The sequence below is a fragment of the Drosophila pseudoobscura genome, chromosome 4 (assembly GCF_009870125.1).
Source record: "Drosophila pseudoobscura strain MV-25-SWS-2005 chromosome 4, UCI_Dpse_MV25, whole genome shotgun sequence".
NCBI lineage: Eukaryota > Metazoa > Arthropoda > Insecta > Diptera > Drosophilidae > Drosophila > Drosophila pseudoobscura.
This window is the reverse complement of record NC_046681.1, coordinates 29,745,296-29,770,129: the sequence shown is the minus strand read 5'-3', so window position 1 is coordinate 29,770,129 and position 24,834 is coordinate 29,745,296. Positions and strand designations below refer to the sequence as shown.

At 44.0% G+C, this 24,834-nt stretch overlaps 4 protein-coding genes across 8 annotated transcripts; 1 reads left to right on the top strand and 3 right to left on the bottom strand.

The window, feature by feature from the left end:
* The first annotated feature begins 2,263 nt into the window (after positions 1–2,263).
* MICU1 (Mitochondrial calcium uptake 1) lies at positions 2,264–5,473 on the top strand. Of its 4 annotated transcripts, none has more exons than XM_002132450.3 (9): positions 2,264–2,665; positions 2,732–2,924; positions 3,382–3,544; positions 3,674–3,711; positions 3,774–3,888; positions 3,945–4,105; positions 4,305–4,313; positions 4,576–5,035; positions 5,098–5,473. In XM_002132450.3, exons 1-9 carry the CDS (start codon positions 2,370–2,372, stop codon positions 5,250–5,252), a joined length of 1,590 nt encoding a protein of 529 aa, XP_002132486.3. In that variant the 5' UTR covers positions 2,264–2,369; the 3' UTR covers positions 5,253–5,473. The 4 variants fall into 4 exon arrangements, with proteins under 4 accessions (XP_002132486.3, XP_015035669.2, XP_015035670.2 ...); XM_015180183.2 differs by lacking the exon at positions 3,382–3,544 and adding an exon at positions 3,075–3,234 and having other exon boundaries at positions 2,267–2,665; XM_015180184.2 differs by lacking the exons at positions 3,382–3,544; positions 4,305–4,313 and adding an exon at positions 3,075–3,234 and having other exon boundaries at positions 2,268–2,665.
* On the bottom strand, positions 5,457–8,649 carry LOC4817742 (zinc finger protein 70). Its single transcript, XM_001357106.4, has 3 exons — positions 7,906–8,649; positions 7,011–7,794; positions 5,457–6,940 (listed from the first exon to the last, which is right to left on the bottom strand). Exons 2-3 carry the CDS (start codon positions 7,789–7,791, stop codon positions 5,967–5,969), a joined length of 1,755 nt encoding a protein of 584 aa, XP_001357142.3. The 5' UTR covers positions 7,792–7,794; positions 7,906–8,649; the 3' UTR covers positions 5,457–5,966.
* Positions 8,650–11,062: 2,413 nt separating this feature from the next.
* On the bottom strand, positions 11,063–14,125 carry LOC4817765 (flocculation protein FLO11). The gene is made up of 3 exons (XM_001357107.4): positions 13,977–14,125; positions 12,515–13,424; positions 11,063–12,446 (listed from the first exon to the last, which is right to left on the bottom strand). The coding sequence occupies exons 2-3, from the start codon at positions 13,396–13,398 to the stop codon at positions 11,780–11,782; spliced, it is 1,551 nt and encodes a 516-aa protein (XP_001357143.1). The 5' UTR covers positions 13,399–13,424; positions 13,977–14,125; the 3' UTR covers positions 11,063–11,779.
* Positions 14,126–14,556: 431 nt separating this feature from the next.
* Positions 14,557–24,733, bottom strand: LOC4817780 (ubiquitin-conjugating enzyme E2Q-like protein CG4502). Of its 2 annotated transcripts, XM_015180187.2 has the most exons (6): positions 24,232–24,733; positions 17,527–17,618; positions 15,765–16,293; positions 15,563–15,683; positions 15,147–15,496; positions 14,557–15,060 (listed from the first exon to the last, which is right to left on the bottom strand). In XM_015180187.2, exons 3-6 carry the CDS (start codon positions 16,076–16,078, stop codon positions 14,976–14,978), a joined length of 870 nt encoding a protein of 289 aa, XP_015035673.2. In that variant the 5' UTR covers positions 16,079–16,293; positions 17,527–17,618; positions 24,232–24,733; the 3' UTR covers positions 14,557–14,975. The 2 variants fall into 2 exon arrangements, with proteins under 2 accessions (XP_015035673.2, XP_001357144.3); XM_001357108.4 differs by lacking the exon at positions 17,527–17,618.
* Between the last annotated feature and the right edge of the window lie 101 nt (positions 24,734–24,834).

The following is a 24,834-nucleotide window of genomic DNA, read 5'->3' as shown; positions in this document are numbered from 1 at the left end:
ATGAACACGAACCAGAGACGTGGGTTGTGGGGCACTGGACTGGACATCGAGTGCAAACATGGAGCTAACGGAAGAGCAGCCTGTGCTGTCTGTCTGTCCGTCTGTTTGGAAGATATGAGGATTAAGAATGCTAAAAGCGAATAAAGAGAAAGACAGGTTGAAATTTTATTGCGTTTGTGTAGTGCAATGATTGGGAGACACGATTGGGGGATGTACTCAAAATGTTTCCTATTGAAAGAAAGTAGCATTATTGAAGGAACGGAAACTGGTATGGTGAAAGGAACTCTTAAGAATCTTAATCTGGAAATCTCACAGCTTTTTCATTATACGTCTCCTTAAGAGCTAGGATTACCCAATAGTAGTTCATCATCTTTAAAATCAGAATGTTAGGTCTGAAAGAATTGGCAAACATCGTTCCAAAGGCTTCCTAAATATCAAAACATCATCATTTATTTTCTTGAATAACTTCACAGAATAATTAGCCGTATATCAATTTCGATCATTTCTATAGCGACCAACCCCAGAGACCAAAATAAACTATCCCCGCGAAAATACATGTTTCGTTTTAATTGCAACTTTCCTCTTCTTAATAGGATGTTAATAGCGCTGTCATCAATTTCAATCTTCCAGCAAATCAACTTCCCCCCCTACGCCATGTCTTATTAACCCATCATCAGATCCGCATAGGAGGTACCCTTCCCTTACCCTTTCCGAGAATCATCCTGAAATGACCAACCAACCTTATTGTAGCTTTATCAAGTGCCGGCCATCCTACAACCTTAAGAAAAAGTTCTGTCCAGCTCTGGATACCATTAACATGAGTTCTCGTGTCTCTCCTGCGATTAGGAATGGGGGAAACCGGTTAACCTATGGATTCATCCATGGATGAAGGCCAACATCCAAAGGGACCAGGGGGGCAGAGTGCCCAGAGTCAGGCCTAATGGCGCCAACGCCGATTACCAGAACATAGACATTAAATGCAGAGAGGAAGTGACATTAATTGCATTGATTTAGCGTGCCCTCCAGTCCAGCTAGGCACTGATAAAAGTTAGCCAGGGCTCTATTATTGAGTGGTGGTTCCATACGAAAGTCCAGCAGGAGGATGGTTGTACGACGGCGTGGAGTGGGACTCTGAAATGGAAATAAGTGGGGTGTCCGTGTCTGTTCCGTTTAGGCCAGTCAATGCGTATGCAGCTCCAACTATTTGAAATTGTTACTAATGAGAAATTAATTTGCAAAATGCTAATCAAGTGGTTGCATTCGACAGGCAGTGGTTGGCCATTTGGTCGGATCTCCATTCTAATTCCATTGCAAACGGATCGAAACGAGCCGAACCGGGGGATTTAATTAAGGCGATTGTCAGTAGAGGTATTTTGACATAGGCCTGGCTTGGACTAATGTCGATTTAATTGTTTTCAATTGCCAGAAAAAATGAAAAAGAAGTCTAAAATAATTAAAGCAGGCTTTAGCAACGTGATTCACAAAACCAAGAGCGGGCCTTGCCAGTATGTCTTTCCAATCAAGTGCCTAAGCAACATGTTGCCACTAAACAGTACACTGTGCTACAGAAAATGTACGTTTATGAAACGTATGAAATGGTAACAAATGCAGAGATCACAATAGAGAGTTTTGAGCTTACAACGTTGCATATCTGCTAGGTATCCGAATATAATATATAATATTTTTCCATCGGCTTCGAATACGCAGATCAAGATTTATACTTATTAAACTCTTGTAAAATGTACATTTAAAATTTTGAATTTTGTAGCACAGTGCTATTGTTAGCCCAGTGCTGTACAGCGATAAATAAGCATCGCGCCATAAATACTTCATCGGACAGACAATTTGGGGCGTGTGTTACATTAATCAAAACCTGTGGAATATTTCACCTGGTGGTTGCACTGCTCCTTCGCCGCATTGGGAGTGCAATCAGCATTTCAATTTGCTCAGACGCCCACGCGGTGGTCACTTTTTATAGTTTCGTGCGTGCATGCGAGTGTGTGCATGCGTGTGAGTAATTGAATCTGCTGATTGATTGATTGTGATTGATTAATGATATTTAAAGTGCGTGCGTGCTGACGATGCAATGGCAGTGCAGCTTCTTGGAAATGCGCCTCGAGGCAAATCAATAGAGTAAACACTTTACTTTAGACAGGAAAAAGAAAGCCGAACAAATTCGAATTTACCGCCATTTGAAGAGCTCTCTGACAAAAGCTGCTCGCTTTGCAACTCACCAGCGTGCTGCTCTGTTACAGCTGTGCACAAACATCACATACGGTCACACTCTCTTGTTGCCAAAAAAAATGCGCATATAAAACCGAACAAATTTCTTGAGAAAAGCGAAAAACAACCGAAAAAGAATATTGAAAATGTCTGTGCTGCGCTTCCTGGTGACGCGGCAGGCCCTGGCCGCACTGTCCAGGCCGACGTCCATCAATCTGCTGCAGAATCGGGCACAAGTCGCACTCGCCTCCACTCTGGCGAGCAACAGCACCAACAGCTGTCTGAAGGCAGCCACCACAATTTGCGATGGGAATCCCTGCCAAATGCAGATTAGAGGACACAAACGCTTTGGCCATCAGCAGGAGAAGACCCCTCAAGTGACCAAATACTTCCATGGACTCATCCTGAGTCTGTTCATCATATCCGTGCTGGATTGGGGAAAGTAAGCAGCGAGCCATAAAGAAGACTACTACGTACGTTCTGTGGCTAAAATGGAATCTATTTTTAGAGTGAAACGTTTGCTGATGCCCAAAGTGGATGCAGATTATGGCCAGCGTCCGTCTTCGGCAGCTGGCGTGAATGGAGAGGACAGCTCGGACGACTCCGAGAGCGACGATAGCGATGAGGATGAATCCAGCGGCGGCCTGCATCTGCATGAGGGCAAGAAAATCAGGGAAAAAGTTGGTTTCCGCGAGCGCAAGGTACCATCCAGCTTATAGGAAGCTGTTCCCCTCTCATTTCCTTCATTAAATTGTTTTCTTTTACCAATATTTTTGTTTTTTCTTTTATGTTGTCCCCATCTATATGTATTTTGCGTTGCCTTTACACTCCACACACACAAACCCATGAAGATTATTGAGTATGAGAATCGCATCCGCCAGTTCTCCACGCCCGATAAGATCTTTCGATACTTTGCCACTGTGCGTCTGCAAGATGCCACACAGACGATTGTGTGCATGACACCCGAGGACTTTCTGCGCTCCATCTATCCGGGCATCAAGCAGCCAGATGGTAAATCTTTCATCCTGTTCTCATGCCGTTCCCATCCTTCCCTCCACTAACATCAGTTTGTAGTTCCCTTTGGGTTTTTGTTTTTGCCTGTCTACTACTGCTCGTAAGATTCCCTAAGCTAAGCTAAGTTAATGTCCTTTGCCTTAGATCATTGAGTATGAGAATCGCATACGTCAGTTTTCCACGCCGGACAAAGTATTTCGCTACTTTGCCACCATCCAAGTGCCAGTGGCCGATGATCGTCATGAGGTCTACATGACACCAACCGATTTCTTAACCAGCATGACGCCAGGCATGAAGCAACCCGATGGTATGTGCTTGATAACCAAACAATCAAAACCCCCACTCAAAGATAGCAGCGAAATTGGTTCTTTACTAATACTCTGAAAGTTTCATTATGGATTAAGTTTACTAAACGGACTTTTTCTGCTTTTTTTAGGTCTTGGTCTGGATCAGTATCGTCGCTATGATCCCAAGGTAAGGCTTTGATTATTTACGAGGCTCTTTATAGCTGAAAATAAACCGTGCTTCCCCTACAGTCTGTTGGCGAACAACTGAACCTTCACTTGGAGAAGAACAGCATCTTCTATAAGCTGGGTTCCTATGGTCTCATCACCTTCTCCGACTACATTTTCCTGCTGACAGTGCTCTCAAGTAACTCAATTAAGGAGATATCTATTCCCCTATTAATTTGCATGATTCTTGCCCAGTTTCCCGACGCCACTTTGAGATTGCCTTCCGCATGTTTGACCTGAATGGCGACGGTGATGTAGACTGTGAGGAATTCGAGATGGTGGCCACTCTGGTGAGATCGCAGACGAGCATGGGTACCCGACATCGTGATCATGCCAATACGGGCAATACCTTTAAGGTAAACACGGGGTAAAAGATCGATTGGAGTGTGATTGTATGAAGGAGACCGAAAGAGTACCACCACATGTTGTACTAAACGAATCCTTTTTGTATATTTTGTATATTCTCTGTCTTTTGGCTTTGATCCTATATTGAACGCGTGTCTAACTGTGTACATATCAAATCTTAACTTCCCTCTGTTTTTGACGTACTTACAGTCCTTGAAGGTACTTTTGTGTGATAATGCTTATTCACTTCTTTTGCCTTCTCAAAATCTGTACATACCTTTATCTTAACCCCAACACCCCCATATTCTCACCGAACTAGTCAACCACCCACCCACCACCATACACACACTCATTATTTGCCTCTCCGCTCGGAACGTAACTTACGCACCTGCTCCCATGCACCCCAGATTAATCTTCTTGATGTTTTTGCCCTAACTTTTATGGAAGATCAGTGACAAGTTCTTTGAAATCCTCTCCACAGGGCGTGAATTCCGCTTTGATCACGTACTTCTTTGGCCCTAATATGGATGAGAAGTTGACGATTGAAAAGTTCTTGGACTTCCAAGAGCAGCTACAGCGTGAGATCCTCTCTCTGGAGTTCGAGAGAAAAGAACCCAATGATGATGGCAACATCACGGAAGCTGATTTCGCTGAGCTCCTTTTGGCCTATGCGGGTTATCCCTTGAAGAAGAAACAAAAGAAATTGAAGCGTGTGAAGCGTCGCTTCCGTGATCATGGCACGGGCATATCCAAGCAGGATTATCTGGACTTCTTCCACTTTTTGAACAACATCAATGACGTGGACACTGCCCTGACCTTCTACCACATTGCGGGCGCCTCCATTGATCAGCAAACGCTGCAGCATGTAGCCAAGACAGTGGCTTTGGTCAATCTATCGGATCACGTGGTGGATGTTGTCTTCACCATCTTCGATGAGAACAGTAAGGGCAATCTTCGGAGATATAATGGAATGCTATACAACTCTCTTTTATCATTGATTTAGACGACAACCAGCTGAGCAATAAGGAATTCATTTCGGTGATGAAGAATCGCGTTCAACGCGGCCTGGAGAAGCCCAAGGATACGGGTTTCCTCAAAATGATGCGCTCGGTGTTCAAGTGTGCCAAGGAGACCAAGCCCGTTCTCTTGGACATATAGTAATGGGTTCGCGGGGGTCCTTTGTGGACTCTTCTTCTACTTGTGCCCCAATCTTAGTCATTTCTCCTACGCTTATGGGTCTCGCCTTATTTATGTTTTTTGTTTTTAATTATTCTCTACTGAAATCGATTTTAGCTTTATCCCTATCCTTGGGGGTTCTTTGACGATGATGATTATATCTCTTGTACAGTTCACCAACTCTTGTGCGCTTAATACGTTTACTTTTTAATATCATAATAAATATAAATAATTAAATTAAAAGATAAGCCCCTATTTATAGGGCATTTCGTTCAGTTCATAGATATGTATGTATTTCTTATCATATGGATTAACCAAGCAGTAGTGATATATAAAAAAAAATAGTCCGTGCTTCATTCTATCGGTAATTATTACTGGAAGTCCACTGCGATTGCGATCCTTTCACTGGATTAGATGGACTTTATGTATAGCTGGAAAAAGGTAGGTGAATATAACTTAAAATAAAATATGAATGTTTCATTCGCTGTAGTAGGTTATACATATAGGAAATACTGCCTTACAGGATAGGAATGTCTTGATTTTAAGCAGGATTTTTAATCCTGTTTGAGAGGAACCACACCTCTCCTCACTCACAGTGGAAGTTAATAAAATAACTAAAATAAATAAATGATTCAATCATCGTAAAGAAAATTCGTTCTTTCAATCCGTTTGGTGGCATCACAGTTAGGTCACCAGTTAGGTCCCCTGTTCCTCGACGTCCACATCATCCACACTCATACCGTACAGCTCCATGTCGTGCTGCTTGAGATGTGCCGTGTACGCATCCAGTTCGGTGAATCTCTGCTGGCACTCGCAGCACTCCAGCCAATCCTCCACCGAACTGTCGCCGTCATCGCTCTCATAGGCTGATTTCTGTTCGCCACTGCTCTCTTCCTCCTGATGCGAGGCTTTGTGGGAAGTGTAGTCCAGATAGTCCTGGAACCTCAATGGGCAGCGCAGGCACTTGTACCAGCGATCCCGGACATGGGTGACCATGTGCTTCTTGAGGGTCGAGCACTCGCGGAATGGCTTGCGGCACTTGGTGCAGCTGAAAGGCTTCTCGCCGGTGTGGATCATATAGTGGCGCTTGAGGTTGTGGCGCGTTCCAAAGGGACGGTGGCACAGCGGGCAGGGATAGGAGCGGCGACTTCTAGAGGGCCTCATCGGGGGAGCTGTGACTGTGGCGTCATTGCTGAGGGACGAGGATGAGTTGGCGCTGCTGCAGCTGCGTGGCAGGGGCGGGCGAGCAGTTGCAGGTGGCTGTATTGGTGGTGGCGGTGGCACAACTACCACTGGGGCGGGTGGGGTGTGCTGTGGTATTATTGGTACTAGGGTCACGGTCAAGGTGGGTGGTAGCGAGGGCGCTGCCGGTGGTGGTGTGGCATCCTCTTGATCCTCCTCTCCGTCGTCCTGCTCCTCCTCATCATCTTCTTCCATCTCTTCCACAGGATCATCCTCTGCTTGGTCCGCTTCTTCCGTATCCGGTTTCACCATGAGATTCTTGCTCTCGCAGTCCGCACAGCGCGTCGAGTCCTGCTCTATGGGCGGTCCCAGATGGCAGATCATGCAGATGAACAGCGGATCATGAGAATGCCTCCGGCGATGCTTCTTCAGATCGCTAAACTCTCGGAAGCGACGCTCGCACAGATCACAGGGAAAGGGACGTTCGCCTGAAAAAGGAAATGGATTAGTAAATGGTAAATGGTGGAACAGCGTACTGTCTGGGGACCGATCTCTCACCTGTGTGTATCATCATGTGGCGCCGCAGATTATAGTTGGACTGCACCTTCTTCCCGCAGGCGACGCACTCGAAGAGATGCCGTCCCCGGCGGTTAACATAAGGGCGTCGTTTGTTTGGTCTGCGGGGACCATGCTTCTTCTGCTTGGTTGGCCGCTGTTCCTTCTCTTCTTCATCCTCTGATTGCAGAACAATCACTTGTGCCGGCTCCTCTTCTTCCAGTTCACAGCTGACGGCAGCCAGTGGCAGAGTATCCTCATCGCTGGGCTCTTCTGGATCCTCTTCTTGCTCTTCATCGCTGTCGCTTAGCTCGATCTCTGCCACAATGCGCTGCTCTACTCTGGGTATCAGTTGGATGTCGGGTGATATACGTTGCTGTGGCCAAATTCCTGCCAAGCTTCTGGCTGCACTGATGATCAAACCGGACGGTGGCTGTTCCTTCTGCTTTACTCCCTCTTCATCGAGCACAATGATTTCCAGGCGATCTTTCTCTCTTTTCAGACGACGCTGCCTTTCCAGCTCCTCCTGCTGCTTTTGCTGCTGCTGCTGCTGGCCGATTCTCAAAAGCAGCGCCTTGATCTTCACATCATCGATAGATACAAAGTTCTCCTCCGGCTCGTGGTACTCGTATCGAATGGCATCCTGTGGCAGCATCTCGCAGCTGGCATCGCAACACGACGACGCACTGCAGCAAGAGAGGGGGCATTCAGAGCAGCATTCCATGCAGGACGCAGCGGGTGGTGCTCCAGCGGAGCACGTAGACTTACTCAAAGTCAGCTCCATGGCCTGCAAAACAAGTAAAAGAGAGATAGAAATAGTGACACACCAATTAACAGTTACTTAAAGTCAGTCGTGTATGTATGTATATGCATCCCCCTCACTCTTGCTTATCCTTACCCGCAGAGGATCAGCGTCAACAAAGGCTGAGAGCAGAAACAATTTCCAACTTTCTGTTTTTTGCGCTGCAAATTTTGCGAATAATATTATTGGCGCTCGCTCCCGGGTTGCCCGTCTGCCTCTGACGCCGTGCGAGTGAAGAAGAAACTGGATTCGCGGCTTCGGTGCTCGGGCTCAGCAACCTCTCGACAAAAGTCGAGTTTCAGCAGTCGACGCTGGCAGCGACGCCAACGTGCCCTGCCCCTGTCTGCCTGCCCCCTCCCCTGTTGGTGTCTGGTCCGTCTGCCTGGTCTGCGCTGTCTGTGAATCAGCGAAGCGCGAGAGCACGAGAGAAGGCAACTGCGCTGCAGGCTTTTTTCCAACACACGAGCGCAGCGTTGGCGTTGGCGTTGGTGCTCTGCCTCTCCTATCACCGCCCTATCCACTGTGTTTGCGTGCGTTGGTTGTTAACTTGATTTTTCTTTGGGGGGCGCTGCATGCCTGCCTGCTGCCTGGCCTGCCATACACACAAATCGAAAAAAACAAAGAAAATGCGCACAGGGCGGACCGAAAGCATGCCCCAAAGCTACAACAACACTGCAACTGCAACTGCTACAGCCGAAGCGGAGCAGCAACAGCAGCAACAAACTCACGATTTTCAAGATTACTCTGAGAGTGGAGCCCGAGCCAGAGGAGAGCCAAAGCAGCGCACCCAACAGACGGCAATCTCAGTGACGTCCGAGCGCCGTGCGCAATAATTTTGTTCTCTTCGTTTATTTGTTGTTCTTTTTCTTTTCCATCTCCTTCTTTGTGCTTCCTGCCTGTTGCCGGTCTTCACTCCTCCCCTCCCCTCCCCAACCACTAACACCTTACGCCTTAGTGATCGGCCTTTAAGTGGTGAATAACATCGCGGGGAACGAACCCTTTTCGGTGGAAACTTGCACGAGGTTTTGGAATAGCGTGAGGTGAGATGCAGCGGAGAGAAAGAAGTACTGTAATGGCGTGTGAAATGCTCATTTGTATGCCTCTAGCGTGGGGGCCCATTACCCATTTCATAGAGAGTTCTGGCTCGGATCTAGAGATCTCCTCCTCCAATGCTTGGCTAGGCTCTCGATCCGGGAACGGGGGCAATGGAAACGGGAATGAGAATTGGATTGGATTGGCGATCGTGACTACAAGTACGAGCAACACCGCGCACACTTATTTCTTGTTGCTCTTTCAGTTTTCGCTATAAAACTTGTTTATATCGTATCCCCACCGTCCACCATCAACATCCACACGCTGCAAACGCCCACTCGGCCCGGGCCTGGGGGATTGCCGCCGTCATGAACATCCGTGTCGGGGCCTGGCTGTACATGCGCATGCCGTGTGCGGGTGTATGTGTGTTCGTGTGAGGCTGCTGCATATGTGTATATCTGGAGTGCAATGCTCGGCACGATAGTGCCCCCAGGTGTTCGAACTTTTTCGCAATGTGTAAATGAAATGTATCTGTATATGGAATGGAATATACATACGCGTAGATACATATACATATGTACATATGTATAGGGTTTGGCAATCATCATGATATCACGATACTTGGGGGCAATCTGTTTTCGCAATTCCTTAATATTCAATTTTCATTGACTGCTAAATTTTTTCTCATATTTATTTATTATTTGCGCTTGTAAAACTGATGGGACCCTTTCTCAAGAGTCCTTTATTATGGACGACAGCTGGGCTTCTGTTTGACGAGAAAACTCTGCATCAGTGGTTTAATTTCGATATGATAATTAGTGGCAATCTGTTTTGGATTACATTTTCCTTGACATCGTACTCTTCTATTACTACTAGAAGGAATGTACATACATATGTACCTTTGACGAACATTCTCAGGGTTTTCTTAATATGTGTTTGTGATATTTACATATGTAATTCCGAAAATTCCTTGATCATAAACGACAATTGTATTTCTGGTTAGAAAGAAATGCTGGGAAGGTAACACCTCCCAGGTGCTACAACTTTCCGCAATTTTGTTCTGAAATAAATAAATACGCAAAAAAAACTTTGATATTCTTTTATTAAGCATCACGATAAACATTGGGAATTTGCTTTGAAAGTACATTTGTATTCACTTGTGTTTGACATGCCACTATTTTGTATACTAATTGCTCTACCTTTCTAATATTCAACAGAGATATACGATTTGCAATACGTTTGAATATTTGATAATCACCCTTATTTGGAAGACATACATATATCATCTTCTTCTTTTCTTCTTTATTGTAAATGTTAGATGGGGCATATCAATCGACTATCTCAGTACCTCCTTTAATATGCCTCTATCCTTCACAAGACTTTAATTTTTCATATCCACATATGCATACATATATCCAAATAAATTTATAGTATAGATAGTGCAATGTATGTACGAATATGTGCAAAGGACTGGTAAGAGCAACTATCTCGTTTCCCCAATCTTTTTGGAATCCTAGACTTCGTGATACTTTAATTTGTTTTCCCAGAGTGTTGCATGCATTCTTCAAATGTTATAAAAAGGGGAACAGAATACTTGTTTTTATATTATGATTATTCTGATTATTGTTAATTAATTGTTTAGTTTTTAATTACTGTTCAAGAAAATCTTCTTAGGGTTTGTTTTGCCTTTCTACAAAATAAATACAATGCGATTACCAGATTTCAGATAATATTTCAGGCACGACACCTTTTCGAACCATTCAATACATCCCATATCTTTATTATTGACCCAAGTGTTCGCTCAAGGAATCTTTGTATATCTGAGCTAATTTCGTGAGGATTAGTTCCTTTGATCTTTGAAGAATTCTGTAATCATATAGATACATATATGTATATTTTGTTAATAGGACCACAGGTCATCTATTCGATTGTATTCTGGATTGATATTTTAATTTACATTCTCCAAATAATTTTTTGCTATATCTCCCGCGATATATTCGATATGAAGCAATATTTCACTTTTAAATATCTCCTCCCATCTCTGTTTCAGCATTCCATTCGATTAGATCACCAAACCCGAAAGATACATTTAAAAGAATAATTTCCAAATCTGACCTCACTTTTCTTCTGTCAGAGATATATAGATGGATTATGTCTAGAAAAAAACCCAAAATATCTTTGCAATTCGTCTAACACAAAATCAATAAATATGAAGATCGAATACTATTGAAAAATGTTTAATATGCATTTCTTTCCATCTGTGGTTCCTTTCTAGGTATAACATTTCCTGAAACTACGTAAATTCGCTTACGATAAATACAAACGAATCGTAAAACTATAGTAATTGTATAAATCGATCAGTTTATGGCGGGGATTTTTGTATGTTTGTAGCCCCGCACTTAATTGGATCACATAATATGGATGTACGTATAATTTTCGATTACATAAATGAAAAATATTTGGCAAAATTGGGTTCTTGGTAGCTATCATCTAAGGGATTGAGGACTACTACTAACTAACAACTAAACTTCCATAACTATATGGATTATATATAAATATACAAAAAAAAAGTGGAAAATTTGTAAATTGGTAGAAGAAAACATATAGTAACATATAGAGGATTATGTTAAGTTAATAACTCTTTTGCCTATGCCTAAACCTTAGGCTAAACATATTAAAACCAATGTTTGCTAGGATAATGTGGGATTGCGTTTGGGGAACTGGATTGCTTGGGGAGAGGACATGATGATATGCTTCTAATCGAAGGCGATGTGACGACACAAACAACTAAACTATGTACAACAAAGCTATTAAATAATGTGGGATCAATGGTTTTAATCCTTAGTGGGCTTGGGGACTTCTTGGGGAGTGCTTTAGTATATAAATTATTTATAATCTTAATGTACATGTGGGACAATACAATCCGCCACTCGATTGCTTAAAGCTTTTGCTGCACATCCTTGCTGGGACCACCACCACCCTCGTGATGGTTAACAATATACTTTTTGGCCCCCGAGAGGCCCTGTTTGTTAATGTAGAAGCTCTTTTGGGCCAGCGGCGAGTTACCGTCGTCCACCACCAGACGATTGAGAAAGGTGGCCGCCGTCTTGGCCCCGCTGTCGCATGAGGAGGACTCTATGCTGATCGTGGAACAGCCCCCGATCGATGAGGTCTCGCTCTTGGCATCGTCCATTAGGGTGGCATCGTCGGCCAGATCGTTGACCAGCACTTGGGTGCTCGATGACGCCGTGGAGAGTATGGAGGAGGTGCGACTGCGGCAAGAATTGGGCTCGCTCTCCGGTATGGAGATGCCTTCATCGATGCTCTGGCTCTGACTGCTCCCAGAAAGAGCCAGACACATGGGCTCCGATGAGGAGCCAGCATCCATACCAGGCCCACTGCTACCACCAGCTCCGGGCGAAGCGGAACTGGGAGAGGGACAGTCAGAGCTGCTGCTGTTGTTGTTCTGGCCACCGGCTCCGACGGCATTATTTGTGCACAGCTTGGAGATGAACAGCTTAGGGGTGATGCGTCCATCGTAGGTGCCCGAGTCGGGGCTGGGACACACAGAGGAGGGGGATTGGCACACGGGCGAAGAGCCGCGACTATTTAAGGCGAGAGAAATTATCATTGGAAGATCTGTAAGTGGAATTTAGGCGGCATTTAGACGTACCTCTCTGTAAACATCTTTTTCATGGGCGACGGCGAGTAGACACTCCAGTTGCTGCCCCCGGGATTGTCGTCCAGCTCGAACTTGCGCTTCACCGGCCCCAGCTGGGAAGGGCGCATGGCAATCGGCGACATGGAGCGCCTGGTGGCAAAGGTGCGCCGCGTGGGCGATGGCGAGTAGGGCAGTCGCATGCCCGCCCGATTGCTGGTGGGACTGGGACTGGAGCAGCTGGTGCTGCCTGTCGGTGGCAGTGTGACCTGCAGCGGATTGGAGAGCTCGTCGGACTTGCACGACCAGTTCTCGGCCACCAGCGTAAGGTCCTCCCAGCTCTGGGAGATCTGTATCTCGCGATGCACCTCCCGCTCGTGGTTTACCTCGCGGCTGTTCAGATCGGCGCACTCCTCCTGTCGCAGCTGGGAGACGCGAGGCGTCAGGCACAGCGCGGCCCCGTTGGTCCCTCCGTTGGCGGTGGACATCGGACTGTAGCTGGCCGAGTAGCGTCGGGCACGTGGTGCAAATATATTGAACACCGGCGCCGGCGAGACCTCGCGGGAATTGGGCTGCGATCGGATGTGCATGCTCTTGCCAAAGTAATCGATGGTCGAGTTGCATTTGGAGGAGTAGTGCTCCATCTGCTGGTGCTGCGGTGGGTTCTTCTTTGGCGTCTGCTCATGCTCCTTGGCCGCGGCGGCAGCAGCTGCGGCTGCGCGTGTGGTCATGGGTGCGTGTGGCGAGGGTCGCCCTGAGGGCGTGCGGATGATTGGCACACTGAGGCAGCGTTTAAGGGTCTTCGAGCTGCTTGGCGGCGGCGGATCTAGGGTGTCCATGGCCACGGGCGTCGCCGTCTTGGCCTGCTCCTCGCTGCTGGCTTTCGTCTCCGTTTCCATTCCGTTGCACTCTTCGAAATCCAAGTCTAAAAATATAATAGAGCGGCAAATGTTTTATTTTCGACTTGTGGGTATTTCTGGGGCCAGCGGCCTGGGGCGAAGGTTTCGTTCGGGTTTCGTTGCTCTACCGATCGCTCGACAATTTGCTTTTTCGTCGGTTCTTATTCGCTTTTTTTGTTTTTTGTTTTTCTCTATATTTTTGCACACACTTTGTTCTCGCTGGCTCCACTTTGGCCACAGCTGATGCGAGAGTGCCCCCCTCCCCTCGTTCAGCGGGCAATATCCAAATTCCCAAAGAAATTTCTATTTCAGTTTCGCTCTGGCAGGATTTTTGAGTGCCCGCTGCCTGCAGCCCTCTGCCGGCGCCGCTGCCGTCGTTGGCGACTTCAGCTGCCTGGCGATTTTTTTCTACGACAAAATGCGTGCCCAGCGAGGCACTTTTTTGCTTCGTTTTTGGCGCCTTGTTCCTAGCGAGCGATGTCAAATGTGGCCAAAATTAGTTTGTCCAGAGTGTGTGGCACACTTTGATCTAAACTCTTGTGGTACTTAGCGGTATCTAGGGGGTTTAATTCACTTACAAAATTGTGTCCTGTGATTATAATTTTCAGCTACCCGTTTAGTTTTTTTCTAGTGTTGTATAGCGCCGGTGCTGCATTGATGAGAAACACGTTCAAGCTGACTGAAACTACCAAGCTTGGTAGCAAATATCTTTAAAAAAAGGTTGTATTTTCATCGGAAACTATTTGATAATAATGGTAAATGCTGGCAAAAATGTCTTTCTATTTTAGTTTATGTAGTCCCGCTTTTCAAACAATTCGTTTTGCTTTTCCACGCTGCTGCAACAGCTCGTCATTTTTTTGCCTGATACATTTATAATCATGCATCTCTGGGTTTTGCTGTTGCCCAACATTGTGCGCGCGCGCAATTTGAAATACACTCGCTGCTGCTGCTGCCGCCCCAAAATGAAAACTCTTTTTATAGAGACATGTTTTATTTATTATGCGAAACTTAAATGCAAAATGTCGTAAGAGAAAACAATCGTGTTTACAAGCTTCAGCTGTAGTTTTAGTTATGGTTTGTTTTTGTCGTTCAGCGACTATGGGATTGGCATTTGTTTTAGTTAACAAAAATCACATGAAATTATAATAACACAGTCGATCTCCATTATTCAGACTAATTGAATCAGTAAATCATTATACATTATATTCAGAATGTAAATTAATATTTAACGCTATGATCGTACCGAAGATCGTTATGGAAATTATAAATGTTTCTTTCAGAACTAATAATACTTAAGATTTGCAATAAATGTTCTTTCATTTTGTTTTGCATTTCTACTATAAGCTAAAATTACATTTTAAGCTAATTTTTGTTGCTTAATGCCCTCTTTTTCATTTTCTCTAGATCTCGTTAATCTTTCTTCATGGATGGCTTACAATTGAAATCGTTTAATTACTTGACAGATTTTGAATGTTAAATGAGGAATTTGGTTTTCAATGAGATTTTTTGTGTGTTGAATGTAATTTTTGTTGAGTTGGCAAACACATGGGCATCTGAGCGGACGTTCGACGTGGTACTTAACCATCGGCCAGGCTAGGCGTGACCCAGCCGTACTTCTCGTGTGTCTTCACCAGCGAACGGAACGACTCCTCTGCCTGACGGCTGTGAAAGCAAACGTAAGCAAACAATCGATTTTAGTTTTTTTAATCAACCATTCTGTAACACTCATTCTGTGCTGTAACACTCACCGACTAAACTCCTTTGTACATTTTGGTTTACGCATGATACGACCCTGACCCTTGACCACGCTGGCAGAGAACTGCATGATGACGGCCTCCACGGTGTAGGCACTGGCCCAGCCACGGGGCGTCAGCAGTTCCATGCATATGGCACCTCCCTCCATCACATAGCCCTTCTCGATGCGCGGCTCAACCACACGCATAAAGGGCGGCGCGAAGGGGAAGTTGTTGGGAAAGCTCAAGTGCAGCAGGATGTTTGGAACATTCAGCTCCATCATGTCACGGGCCAGCGGCGAGTCCGGATCAATTACATGGAGTCGCACATGCCACTCAAATAGGCTATCATTGACCAGTTCCACCTGCACAAAAAATAGAAAAAGAGTAGCTAAAATCCAATAAAAGAGCAAATAGATGTGTCCCTCTACCGTAAAAACAGCGTCGGACTTGAGCTGCAGTCGTTCCATCTCACGGTACTCTTTCATGAGGCGACGCGATCGAATACTCTGATCGGCTGGCACCAACTGACGCCCTGCCGTCGGCGTCACTCTAGAATCACAAGAACAAGTTGGTTTTATTTTAGGCATATTTCAAACAAAATTTTAAATAATTTTTAAATCCTCGACTGACTTATGATCCTGTCGTCGACGCTTGCCTGGTGAATCGCACAGAGCCTGCTCGCCTGCCATGCGAACTACAGGATTTTTTGAGTTTGTCGTTCCAGCTGCGGCTCCTCCGCCTCCAGCTGGTCCTGATCCAGATCCTCCCGCAGCTGCGGAGGTGGCTTCCTCATTATTGTTGTTAATATTGTTGCCGGTGGCTCCATCAACTTTATCATTGTTGTTCATATTGTTATTATTATTATTGTTGTTGTTGTTGTTGTTCGATTTATGGAAGATTTTACGAAATGCAGTGACAACTCTCTCCTTAGAACGCGATGACATTTTAGCAATGATTTTTGCTATTTTTGGTCTCTGTTTCTGTTTAAGTGCGTGGTTTTGGTTCTTGTTCAGCGGTGGCTTGAATTTCCAGCTAAATATTCCAGAAATATTGTGCGAGAGTGTGTGTGTGTGTGTCGTTTTTCAGTCTTTTTCCAACATTTGTCTTTGTGGTGTGTGCAATGATTATGGTTTGTGGGTGGCTTGGCGTTGAGTGAATGCTGAAATGGAGAGTAAAGTGAAGAGACCATGAGAAATTATTGTTAAACAAGTCAAGAATATCAGAAATTATATAAAAAGTACATATAGATTCCTAACATTTTCCTCCGGCTAGAACACATACGGAAAAACGTTGGAGAACGGCATAAAAGATTCCTATTTATTCGTATAGATAGCAAAATGTGCAATGATCTTCCATGACCTAACTTCTTCTAGATGGGACAGCACTTTTAGATGAAAAGTCAACATTATTCTAAGTAGAACTTATCTGTTTTCAACTTTATTTAGAACAAATCTCCATAGATTTACCCAATGTTAAACAGAAATTAGCATATTTTATTTTGTCAAGGGTGCCATCTACTTGGATTTTGATTCCTTCGAAGCTATTTTCATGTTTCATAGTGGTCTCCCTCCCTCGCCTGGCTCTAGGCATTTGTGACCTTGAAACATACGCATTTTCCCTACCAAAAAGACACCACAGCCACCAGATACTTTAGGATGTCTAGAGCAGCAGCGGCCATGAGCACAAGACACATCCTTGAAAACCATTTTCAAGCAACAAAATATGTTAAATACCACACTTCAACGACAACAAAAAACAGCTCGTAAGAACTCGTAAAGAAATTCTGGTAGAGGGACGACATAAAAAAACTTATTACGTCGCAGCCAGCCGCTGCCAGGCAGCCAGGAGGAGAAATTGAAAGAGGAGTAGGCGTCTCCGGATGAGCATGAGGATGAGGAGGAGCTGTGATGCGGCTAGAGCCAAAACACTCGAGGCGGCACACATACAGAACCGTTTTATGGCCAAAGTTTACACAGCCTCTGCCTCTGGAGGGGCGCTGCTGCTGATGCTGCTGCCAGAGATACAGAAATGAAGACCAAGAGGCCACCCACACCCACGCCTCTTTAGAGGTGTTTCGAGGTGTTGACCATGGTCTCCGCCAAATTGTTTGTCTTGCGCATAATTAGCTCTGGTCCCCCCGCACTGTGATTGGTTGGGGTCGAGTCTTTGGGTTGGACTAAGGCCAACCGCATTACAGCGGGTATGACTGAGGGACTATTATTATTATTATTGCTGTTGTTATAAAAGAAAGTAGATAATAGTGAGCCAAGTTTAGACCCAAAAATAGCAGATACAGAGAGACCAAGGGAAAGGAGTTGGTTGCCAAAGATGGGCAACAATTATATGATTTTGTAGCTATACATATTTTAAAAGTAGTTTTTGCATGTCTTACCTTATTATTTATCCTATTTACACGATATTTGGCTCTGATTTTGGATTGTTTTCTGCACAATTTGTATTCTCAATCACAGGATTCCCTATTCCCTATAAGGTACAGATTTTTAGACAGTGATTATTTTCTCATCTTTTATTCATATCACATCGTAATAGTAGTTCCCTCTTTGCGAGCTTGTTAGGCTACACAAATTATGAATGATTGATTGATTAATTGACCCTGGCAGATGTATTCTTTTGACCCCCTCTACCAACCTCATTAAGAGTTCATTAAAGTTCGAACTCGTGCTGCTATCCCATTTCTTGTTCTCTCTTTCGCTTAGTTGTGGTCCATTTCCGTGCAACTAAAAGTATTTTAAGACAAACTTTTTGCACTTTTGCTTTCAGCTCGAGGGAAAACTGGACTGCCACAGTGCTGTGGCACTGGTCCGAAACAAAAGGCGCCACAGGCAGAGTCAGAGCCAGAGCCAGATCAAAACAAGTTACAGCAGAAAATCAGACAAAGAGATAGAGAGAGAGAGAGAGAGAGAGAGAGAAAAAAGTAGTCTGGTCTCCAATTGAACAAAATAAATGTCAAGAATGGTTGACATATTTCCCCATCCACCCACCGAGGAGGAGCTGTTGACAGGCCCTTGAAATACGAGTATTTATATAGATTGGGCGACAAATTGACTGCGAGGGTTGCAAATTACAGTACAAACACACACACCAAATTCGAGAATATATCTTATCTGGCGCCAGTAAAATCGATAGAGTCCCCACGATTCCCGCACTGACCTACCCCGGACACAGATACAAATACAGATACATACGTATTTAATAATAGCCTTGCCTTCGGTACGCCAGCGTTGAATCAATGTTATTTGCAGATCCAAATATAGAGATATGTAGCTGCTGGCGGACCTCTGGCTCTGCCCCAAGCGCTCTCGACTCCAGAGTGTCGTTAAGTCAGGTGGCGGGGAGCGGCTATCTTAACTGCTTTTAGGGGGCGTGGGCTAAATGAGTTTTTAATTGAATTTCCCACTGCACAATCCATACTCGGAATGGTCTTCCACTTCAAGTCGATGCTTTATCTTGTCTCGCTTTAAGTGTAAAATATTTCCTGTCTATTGCTAACTTAACACCATTTGGTGAGCACTTTTTATCGTTAAACAGCACTGCCTTGTGCTTGGTGGTGACCAATCAAGTTCTAATAACTTTATCAGCTCTAAGTTGTAATAACATATTGTAATGAAACCTTCTCCTTCTTATTTCACTCAATCCCAAAACATAAAATTATTTGCAATATCAAAAGTAAGGGATCATGTTCATAAGAAAATAATAAGACCAATAATTACGGATGGCAACTTCTTCAACTAAAATTAAATCACTTCAATAGTTTAAACTCATTTGGTTTGCTTTGCCTCGCTGCCCGTAAGAAGCGTGGGAAATTTCACAGAGGTAAACAATTCATTTAACAATTTAAAAGTGCTGCATCGGTTAATGCATTACATTATACACACAATTCATAATTAAATATATGTATGTACATACATATGTACATATGTCCATATCCGAGAGACCGAGAGAGAGACGATATACCGCAAGACCGACATCTGCTTGTGTGCATGTCCGTTCATGTTTAAACGATTTAAGACGTGTTTATTGTTGTTTCTCCATGGCATGCAAATTTCCTTTTCCCCTCGTTCACCCCATGCAAATTTCCCAATGTAAACACGACAGTAAAAACGAAAAACAATACGAATACGGTATATCATGTGCAAACACGAGAGGAAAAAAAGAAGTAGAACTAAAACTGTGCCAGTTTTTGCAAAATAAATTTTTGTAAACTCTCGTTTCTTATGCGATTTATTGATTTTCATCACTGGTGAGTGACTTTTTAATTGCATTCTCCTCAAATGATATGCGGGAATTATTCAACAGTGAGAGCTTTGCTCATTAATCAACAGTGGTACTGGTGCTGGTTCTGGGGTGCTGCAGCAGAAATGCGGAAGTATTTGTCAAGCGGGTGAAAAGAGGGGTGGGGTACGTGGGATGCTGACTAATGGTCCCCCCAGCAACAGTTCTTTGTCCTGTCGGTTATTGCGTTGTGCTGCTCTCACACTCTCCTTCTCACTTTGGTTGTCATGGCATTCAGCCGCTGCCACGCGCCTGTCATCCAAACCCAACTTCTCCCACTCACACTCACGCACCTCCATTTTTTGATACCCTTTGCTGAGAGACTGCTGATTTTTAGGAGATATTTGCAAGGCAGACGGCATGGCATCTTCGTATATCCTCCTATCCATAAGACTTTTTTTCTTAAAGGGTATCAATGGCTGCGACTACGCTTCCCTTCTATGTTATTTCTCCCACCTTATGCACTTGTTGAGAGGAGGGGCTGGTTGCTGCTGCCTCTGCCCCTGGCCAGCATTGTTCTAATTGCGCTCCTGCCCATCGTCGTCGTCGTCCGAGTGAGTGAGGGTCAGTCATCGCTTGTTACAGCTCTCTGTTAATTTATTTATAAACAATTGCGCCTGAATGCCTGTCAGCCGCCACTCGGACTCTCGGGCGCATGCAAATTGAATCAAGCACGGATTGCATTCTGTTTGCCCCTCTTTGGAGAGCTTTTAAATATGCATTCAGTGTTAATCAAGGCCAGGCCATGCCAGGCGTTTCCTTTATTTCCTGGCTGGGCACGCCAACCCAATCGAATCATTTTGTTACTCCCCCTCCCACCAGAGAGTGTACAGATGAGATGCTCTGTCGTCGTGTGTCGTGTCTGGATGAGTCTGCGGTCTCTCTGGTTCATTGACTTATTCGGTGGAATTCCAGATAAACTAAACTGACTAACGGACTGTGACTGATTGATGCTTTAACCCCATTATAGCCGCCAGGGTAAAGAAACGAACAATAGATGTGCCTTTCCCTCTTTCTCCTTTGACCTTGATATGTCTCTGTTTTCTCAGAGCTTATCTTTTTGAAGTGAGTGGCGCCACAACGGAGGGACAACCGAGCAAAGCCAACAGAAAAGAAACACACATGCATACGTACTACTCGCACTCCTTTCGCACTCGCACTCGTTTGCCATTTGCTTATGTATTTATTAAGACTCTCTCAGGCATTGCCAGGCACGTAGAAAGCGTCTAGGAAATGGGAATATATGAGTTTGGAGAGGAGAGTGGTAAAAGGATAGCAGAGGAATAGGAGAAAAGTGAACCAGCATTGTGGAATAGGGGATTACGACTGCTAGATACCCTCTACTGACATAAACTTCCATACTCTGGCAATGTTTTTATTTTAATTTGTAGCAACGTGTGTATAAACACACATCCTGGAAACGGTACCTCGCGTGATATCTATTTCTATTGTTATTATCTCATGCGACAAGTCGTCCATGCTTCAACAGCTGTTCATAAAGCATGCCCGACACCCCTAAACAAATAAGGGGTATTTGGATGCAAAGCCTGCGTCCTAGTCCTAGTGCTTCAGATCCTCTTCTGCTTCTTTCAGTGCTGGCTGGCGCGTGTCTTGTTCAAACGGAAGCCATTTACAAAATTGCTTTCAACAGGCAACAAAAATAACAAAAAATTCCATGGGCGAGAAGTGGACTTTGACATGGAGCGTCATTTTAGCGCTTCAGTTGATGACGTTAGTGGTTCGATTGTGGCTGTGTAACCGTTGTCCTGGGTCTCTCTTCCCTCTCTCTCTCTCTCGCTCTCTCTGGTATGTGTGTCTGTTGAACCCGTCAATTTCGCTTTGGTCGGTTGTCACTGTTAAGCACGTTGGATATTACATGCACACGACGCGATAAGCTCTTACTTGCGGTCCAAGCATGTGACTAAATTTCTCTCTACTCTCATTAACCACTTGAAAGTATGCTATAGCATTTAATATATATTTAATGGTGTAGAAAAGATCCATTTAATGCGGTCGTCGCATTATGATTCCTCCTTCTTTGTGTCGTTCCATTTCTCCAAGGATTGGCTTAACCTTTCTGTACAAGCAAGCTGGATATTTTTCACACCTCCTCTGAAAGATTAACAATGCTGACGTCAATGGGGCCTGAGCCAGACAGGGACGAACAGACAGACTTCAGCACTCGTATCGCCACATGCCATATTGTTTATGCTGACTGAAATTGTTTATCACCTGCCACACACACAACACACCCACTCTCTCCCACTCATGTAAAATGCATAAATTCCAGCAATACCATGACCTGAACCCAAACTCTCTCCCTCTCTCTTCCTCTAATTGCTAGCGACCCTTTGGTCTGCTATTTATAGAGAGAGCGCCACCACACCAGGGAATACATGGGCCCGGGACTGACTTTCATGGCTATGCATAATCAATTTATGTATCGTACATGGGTTAAATCTATAAATTAATTCAGCCGTAAAAATAAAATGCCTACTGTGCCATAAAGGCACAAACACACACGAGTACTGCCTATAGAGAATAGGATATAGTAAGCTCCACTGATCAAGCGCGATTTAAATGCACAACATGTCCAAGTAATAGAGGAAGAAAGGAAGGATGGAAGGAAGGAAAGAAAGAAAGAGGATGCAAAGTGCTGTGTCCCATTGTGTTAAGTCAGCGGGAAAGGAAGAACGATAGAGCAGACAGGCAGAGGGCATATTATCTAGACTTTGGTGCTCCTCTCCTACGTGGGTCTGGCCTTCATTCATGAATGGCAAACAATGAGAGAGCCCTTTGCGCCCTTTCGACTTCTCATGCTTTTCTGAGTGTATGGTCCATATGTGTGTTTGTGTGTGTGTGTCTGTACCGTATGTGGGGGCGTGAAAATGTCAGCAGTAAATAAAACTTGAGCATTCGCCGTTGCTGGAGCTTCATTCATTCGTTCTTGGATTTATTCCGCTTTCTTCCTATGCTGGCATTCCTTCTCTGCTTAATACTATTTTCTGTGCTGATGCCTTTCATTCTTGACTGTCACAGGCATTTGCAGGCAATAAAAACCAAATATCCATGAACAACAAGAACAAAAGCAACTGAAACGAGCACTGGCAGCGAGATAGCATAGCGCCAAAAGCAAATCGAAATTTTTCAGCGGAGCTTTATCGCTATTTGGAAGCTCAAACTTCTACTGTTCGTTAAAGCAATATACATAGATGAAATAGGAAATCTGATAATCTGAAGGTAAACCTTTCCCAAGAACCACTGTTTCTAGCTTCTCTAAGTTCGAATTCCCTGTAACTGGAACCTACTATATTGCCTACAAGCACTTGTTTATTTTTTAAGCTCAATAAATCATTGGCTTAGACCCATTTTCCACAGAAAATATTTATCATGAATGCCTCCACCAAGAGTACGAATTGTTTTGTTGGCCTGTTTTTCAAAAGTAAAAGGTGCGAAAAATTCTAATCGATCTGCTTTCTTTAACGCCTTTGAAGGGCGTATAATATGCAAAAAAGATAGTGTATATAACTTGCACATTGTTTCCACAAGGCATGTTTGAACAAGGCATGCGAATGCGATATGAGTTATGGCTATAAAAATGTAAGTACTGCATATGTACTTACAAAATAGGGAATTCTTGAAAATAACCTTCTAAAGATAAGAAAACTGCACATTGCATTGTTCTTATCTCTCACTTATATGTATATGTATATATGTATCTATCAGCCAGGCTCCGTTTTTCACATTCACAAAAGTTTTCCGATTTAATTTTGAATACACATAAATTGGGGCCCGTTTTCACATTCCGCAAGATTCCGAAAATATTTTCGTTGACGAATTGAAAAGTAAACGGCTTCTTTTACAACGAAACGAAGATTAATTGCAAAAGGAAAAAATAGATGACTTATTGACTCATTAACATAAACTTGACACCTACATCAGGGTAATTAAACTTTTCTTTCTTTATAAATAATTTTATTTTAACCTAACCTCAAATTTGGCTCTGGAAAAATTTGCCAGAACCTTAAAACGGCTGAAAACGTAATCGGCAAAAGTAAGTAAAAAACGGAGCCTGCCTTTATATGTATAGAGGAAAACAGTTTCCTTGGAATTCTCAGTGTGGCCATGACTGTGGCCTTGCCACAAAGCAGAACAAAAACCACAAAAGTCAAGTTCAATGAAAAGCTGACATTGAAACGATGGACAGCATCCCCAGGACAGTCGATCCCTTTCGCTCTCATCTATTTTGCATTTTGCTTTTAAAAAAAGCACTCAAAATCTTGTCAATGTCAGAAAGCTAGAGTGCAATGGATAGGACAAACACAAATACATTACAGCCGCATCCACAAAACACACACGCACACGCATTGTGCTAGGTACATATATACATATGCATACATATGTATGTACATATATAAAATGGAAACGTAATACCTCCAAATCTGTGTTCCAGAGTGCAGAGGGCAGAACAATTTATTAAAATGCTCTTAAATTTGTAGAAATCAAACCAAGTTTGAGTTTTCAATATATCTTGGTAACAAACAACCATAGATTGGCACCGAGAGAGGGAGACAGCAAGAAGGCATCTCAAATAACAGCAATTTCTGTTTGTCAGGGAGCGAGGCTGTGGTGGAAATGTGGGGGGAGAGGTCAAAAGCTTTAAATTGGCGAATTGTTGTCGAATGCTGCGGCGCGTTACAGCGAGCGGGAAGGGCGCATCGCAGGCGCCAAACAAAGCGATAGAGGAGAGCAAAGGAAAGACGAAAAAGCAGAGATAACAGAAATTAGAACTCCCGTTACTTACCACAAGCGTAATGCGATTTTCTTCTTCGATCCAGCGTCCTATCAATGTTCAACTCTCACACATACACACACATGTGCACAGTCATGTACAAACAAATAAAAATCTCTTTCTTCTTTTGCGTTTGTGCAAAAATCAATCAAATGCAATTTTTCCCCTGCCCGTTGCAGAAGTTTCGTTTGTTTACTGCGTTCTTCTATAATATTATTACGCCGCTCCGTAGGTACACAATAGTTTGCGCCGCCCGCCGTCCGATACTGTTTTCTTGTTGTTGTCTCGTTTTCCTTTTGTGAGCCGCACTTTTTCTCCCTTTTTGTTTGCAAGTTTCTCGTTTTCCGTTTCTTGTCAGTAGCATGCGCGGAGCTTTTTTTTGGAATCGGCGGCGGCGGCGGTTGAAATAAATCAGTGGATTTTCAAAAATAGCGGAAAAATAGGGTATGGAGAACAGGCCAAATAGCCCAGAAAATACCACGCTTGCAAGGTAAAATGCACCCCTTTTGCACAACATACCATGATCATATGATATCACATGTGTAAAAACGCCGAGGTGACGTTGGTACTAGTCTTGCAATTTTCCATTGATTTTTTTACATGTTGTCCATACCT

What these genes read in the sequence shown, in the direction of transcription:
- MICU1 (XM_002132450.3), top strand. Translation starts at nt 2,370, where the DNA reads ATGTCTGTGCTGCGCTTCCTGGTGACGCGGCAGGCCCTGGCCGCACTG. An exon ending in TCCGTGCTGGATTGGGGAAA is followed by an intron (nt 2,666 to 2,731) that starts GTAAGCAGCGAG and finishes ATCTATTTTTAG; the next exon opens with AGTGAAACGTTTGCTGATGC. An exon ending in CCTGCTGACAGTGCTCTCAA is followed by an intron (nt 3,889 to 3,944) that starts GTAACTCAATTA and finishes ATTCTTGCCCAG; the next exon opens with TTTCCCGACGCCACTTTGAG.
- LOC4817742 (XM_001357106.4), bottom strand. Translation starts at nt 7,791, where the DNA reads ATGGAGCTGACTTTGAGTAAGTCTACGTGCTCCGCTGGAGCACCACCC. An exon ending in CCACATGATGATACACACAG is followed by an intron (nt 6,941 to 7,010) that starts GTGAGAGATCGG and finishes TTCCTTTTTCAG; the next exon opens with GCGAACGTCCCTTTCCCTGT.
- LOC4817765 (XM_001357107.4), bottom strand. Translation starts at nt 13,398, where the DNA reads ATGGAAACGGAGACGAAAGCCAGCAGCGAGGAGCAGGCCAAGACGGCG. An exon ending in AAAAAGATGTTTACAGAGAG is followed by an intron (nt 12,447 to 12,514) that starts GTACGTCTAAAT and finishes CGCCTTAAATAG; the next exon opens with TCGCGGCTCTTCGCCCGTGT.
- LOC4817780 (XM_015180187.2), bottom strand. Translation starts at nt 16,078, where the DNA reads ATGTCATCGCGTTCTAAGGAGAGAGTTGTCACTGCATTTCGTAAAATC. An exon ending in AGTCCGACGCTGTTTTTACG is followed by an intron (nt 15,497 to 15,562) that starts GTAGAGGGACAC and finishes TTTTTTGTGCAG; the next exon opens with GTGGAACTGGTCAATGATAG. An exon ending in TGTACAAAGGAGTTTAGTCG is followed by an intron (nt 15,061 to 15,146) that starts GTGAGTGTTACA and finishes TTGCTTTCACAG; the next exon opens with CCGTCAGGCAGAGGAGTCGT.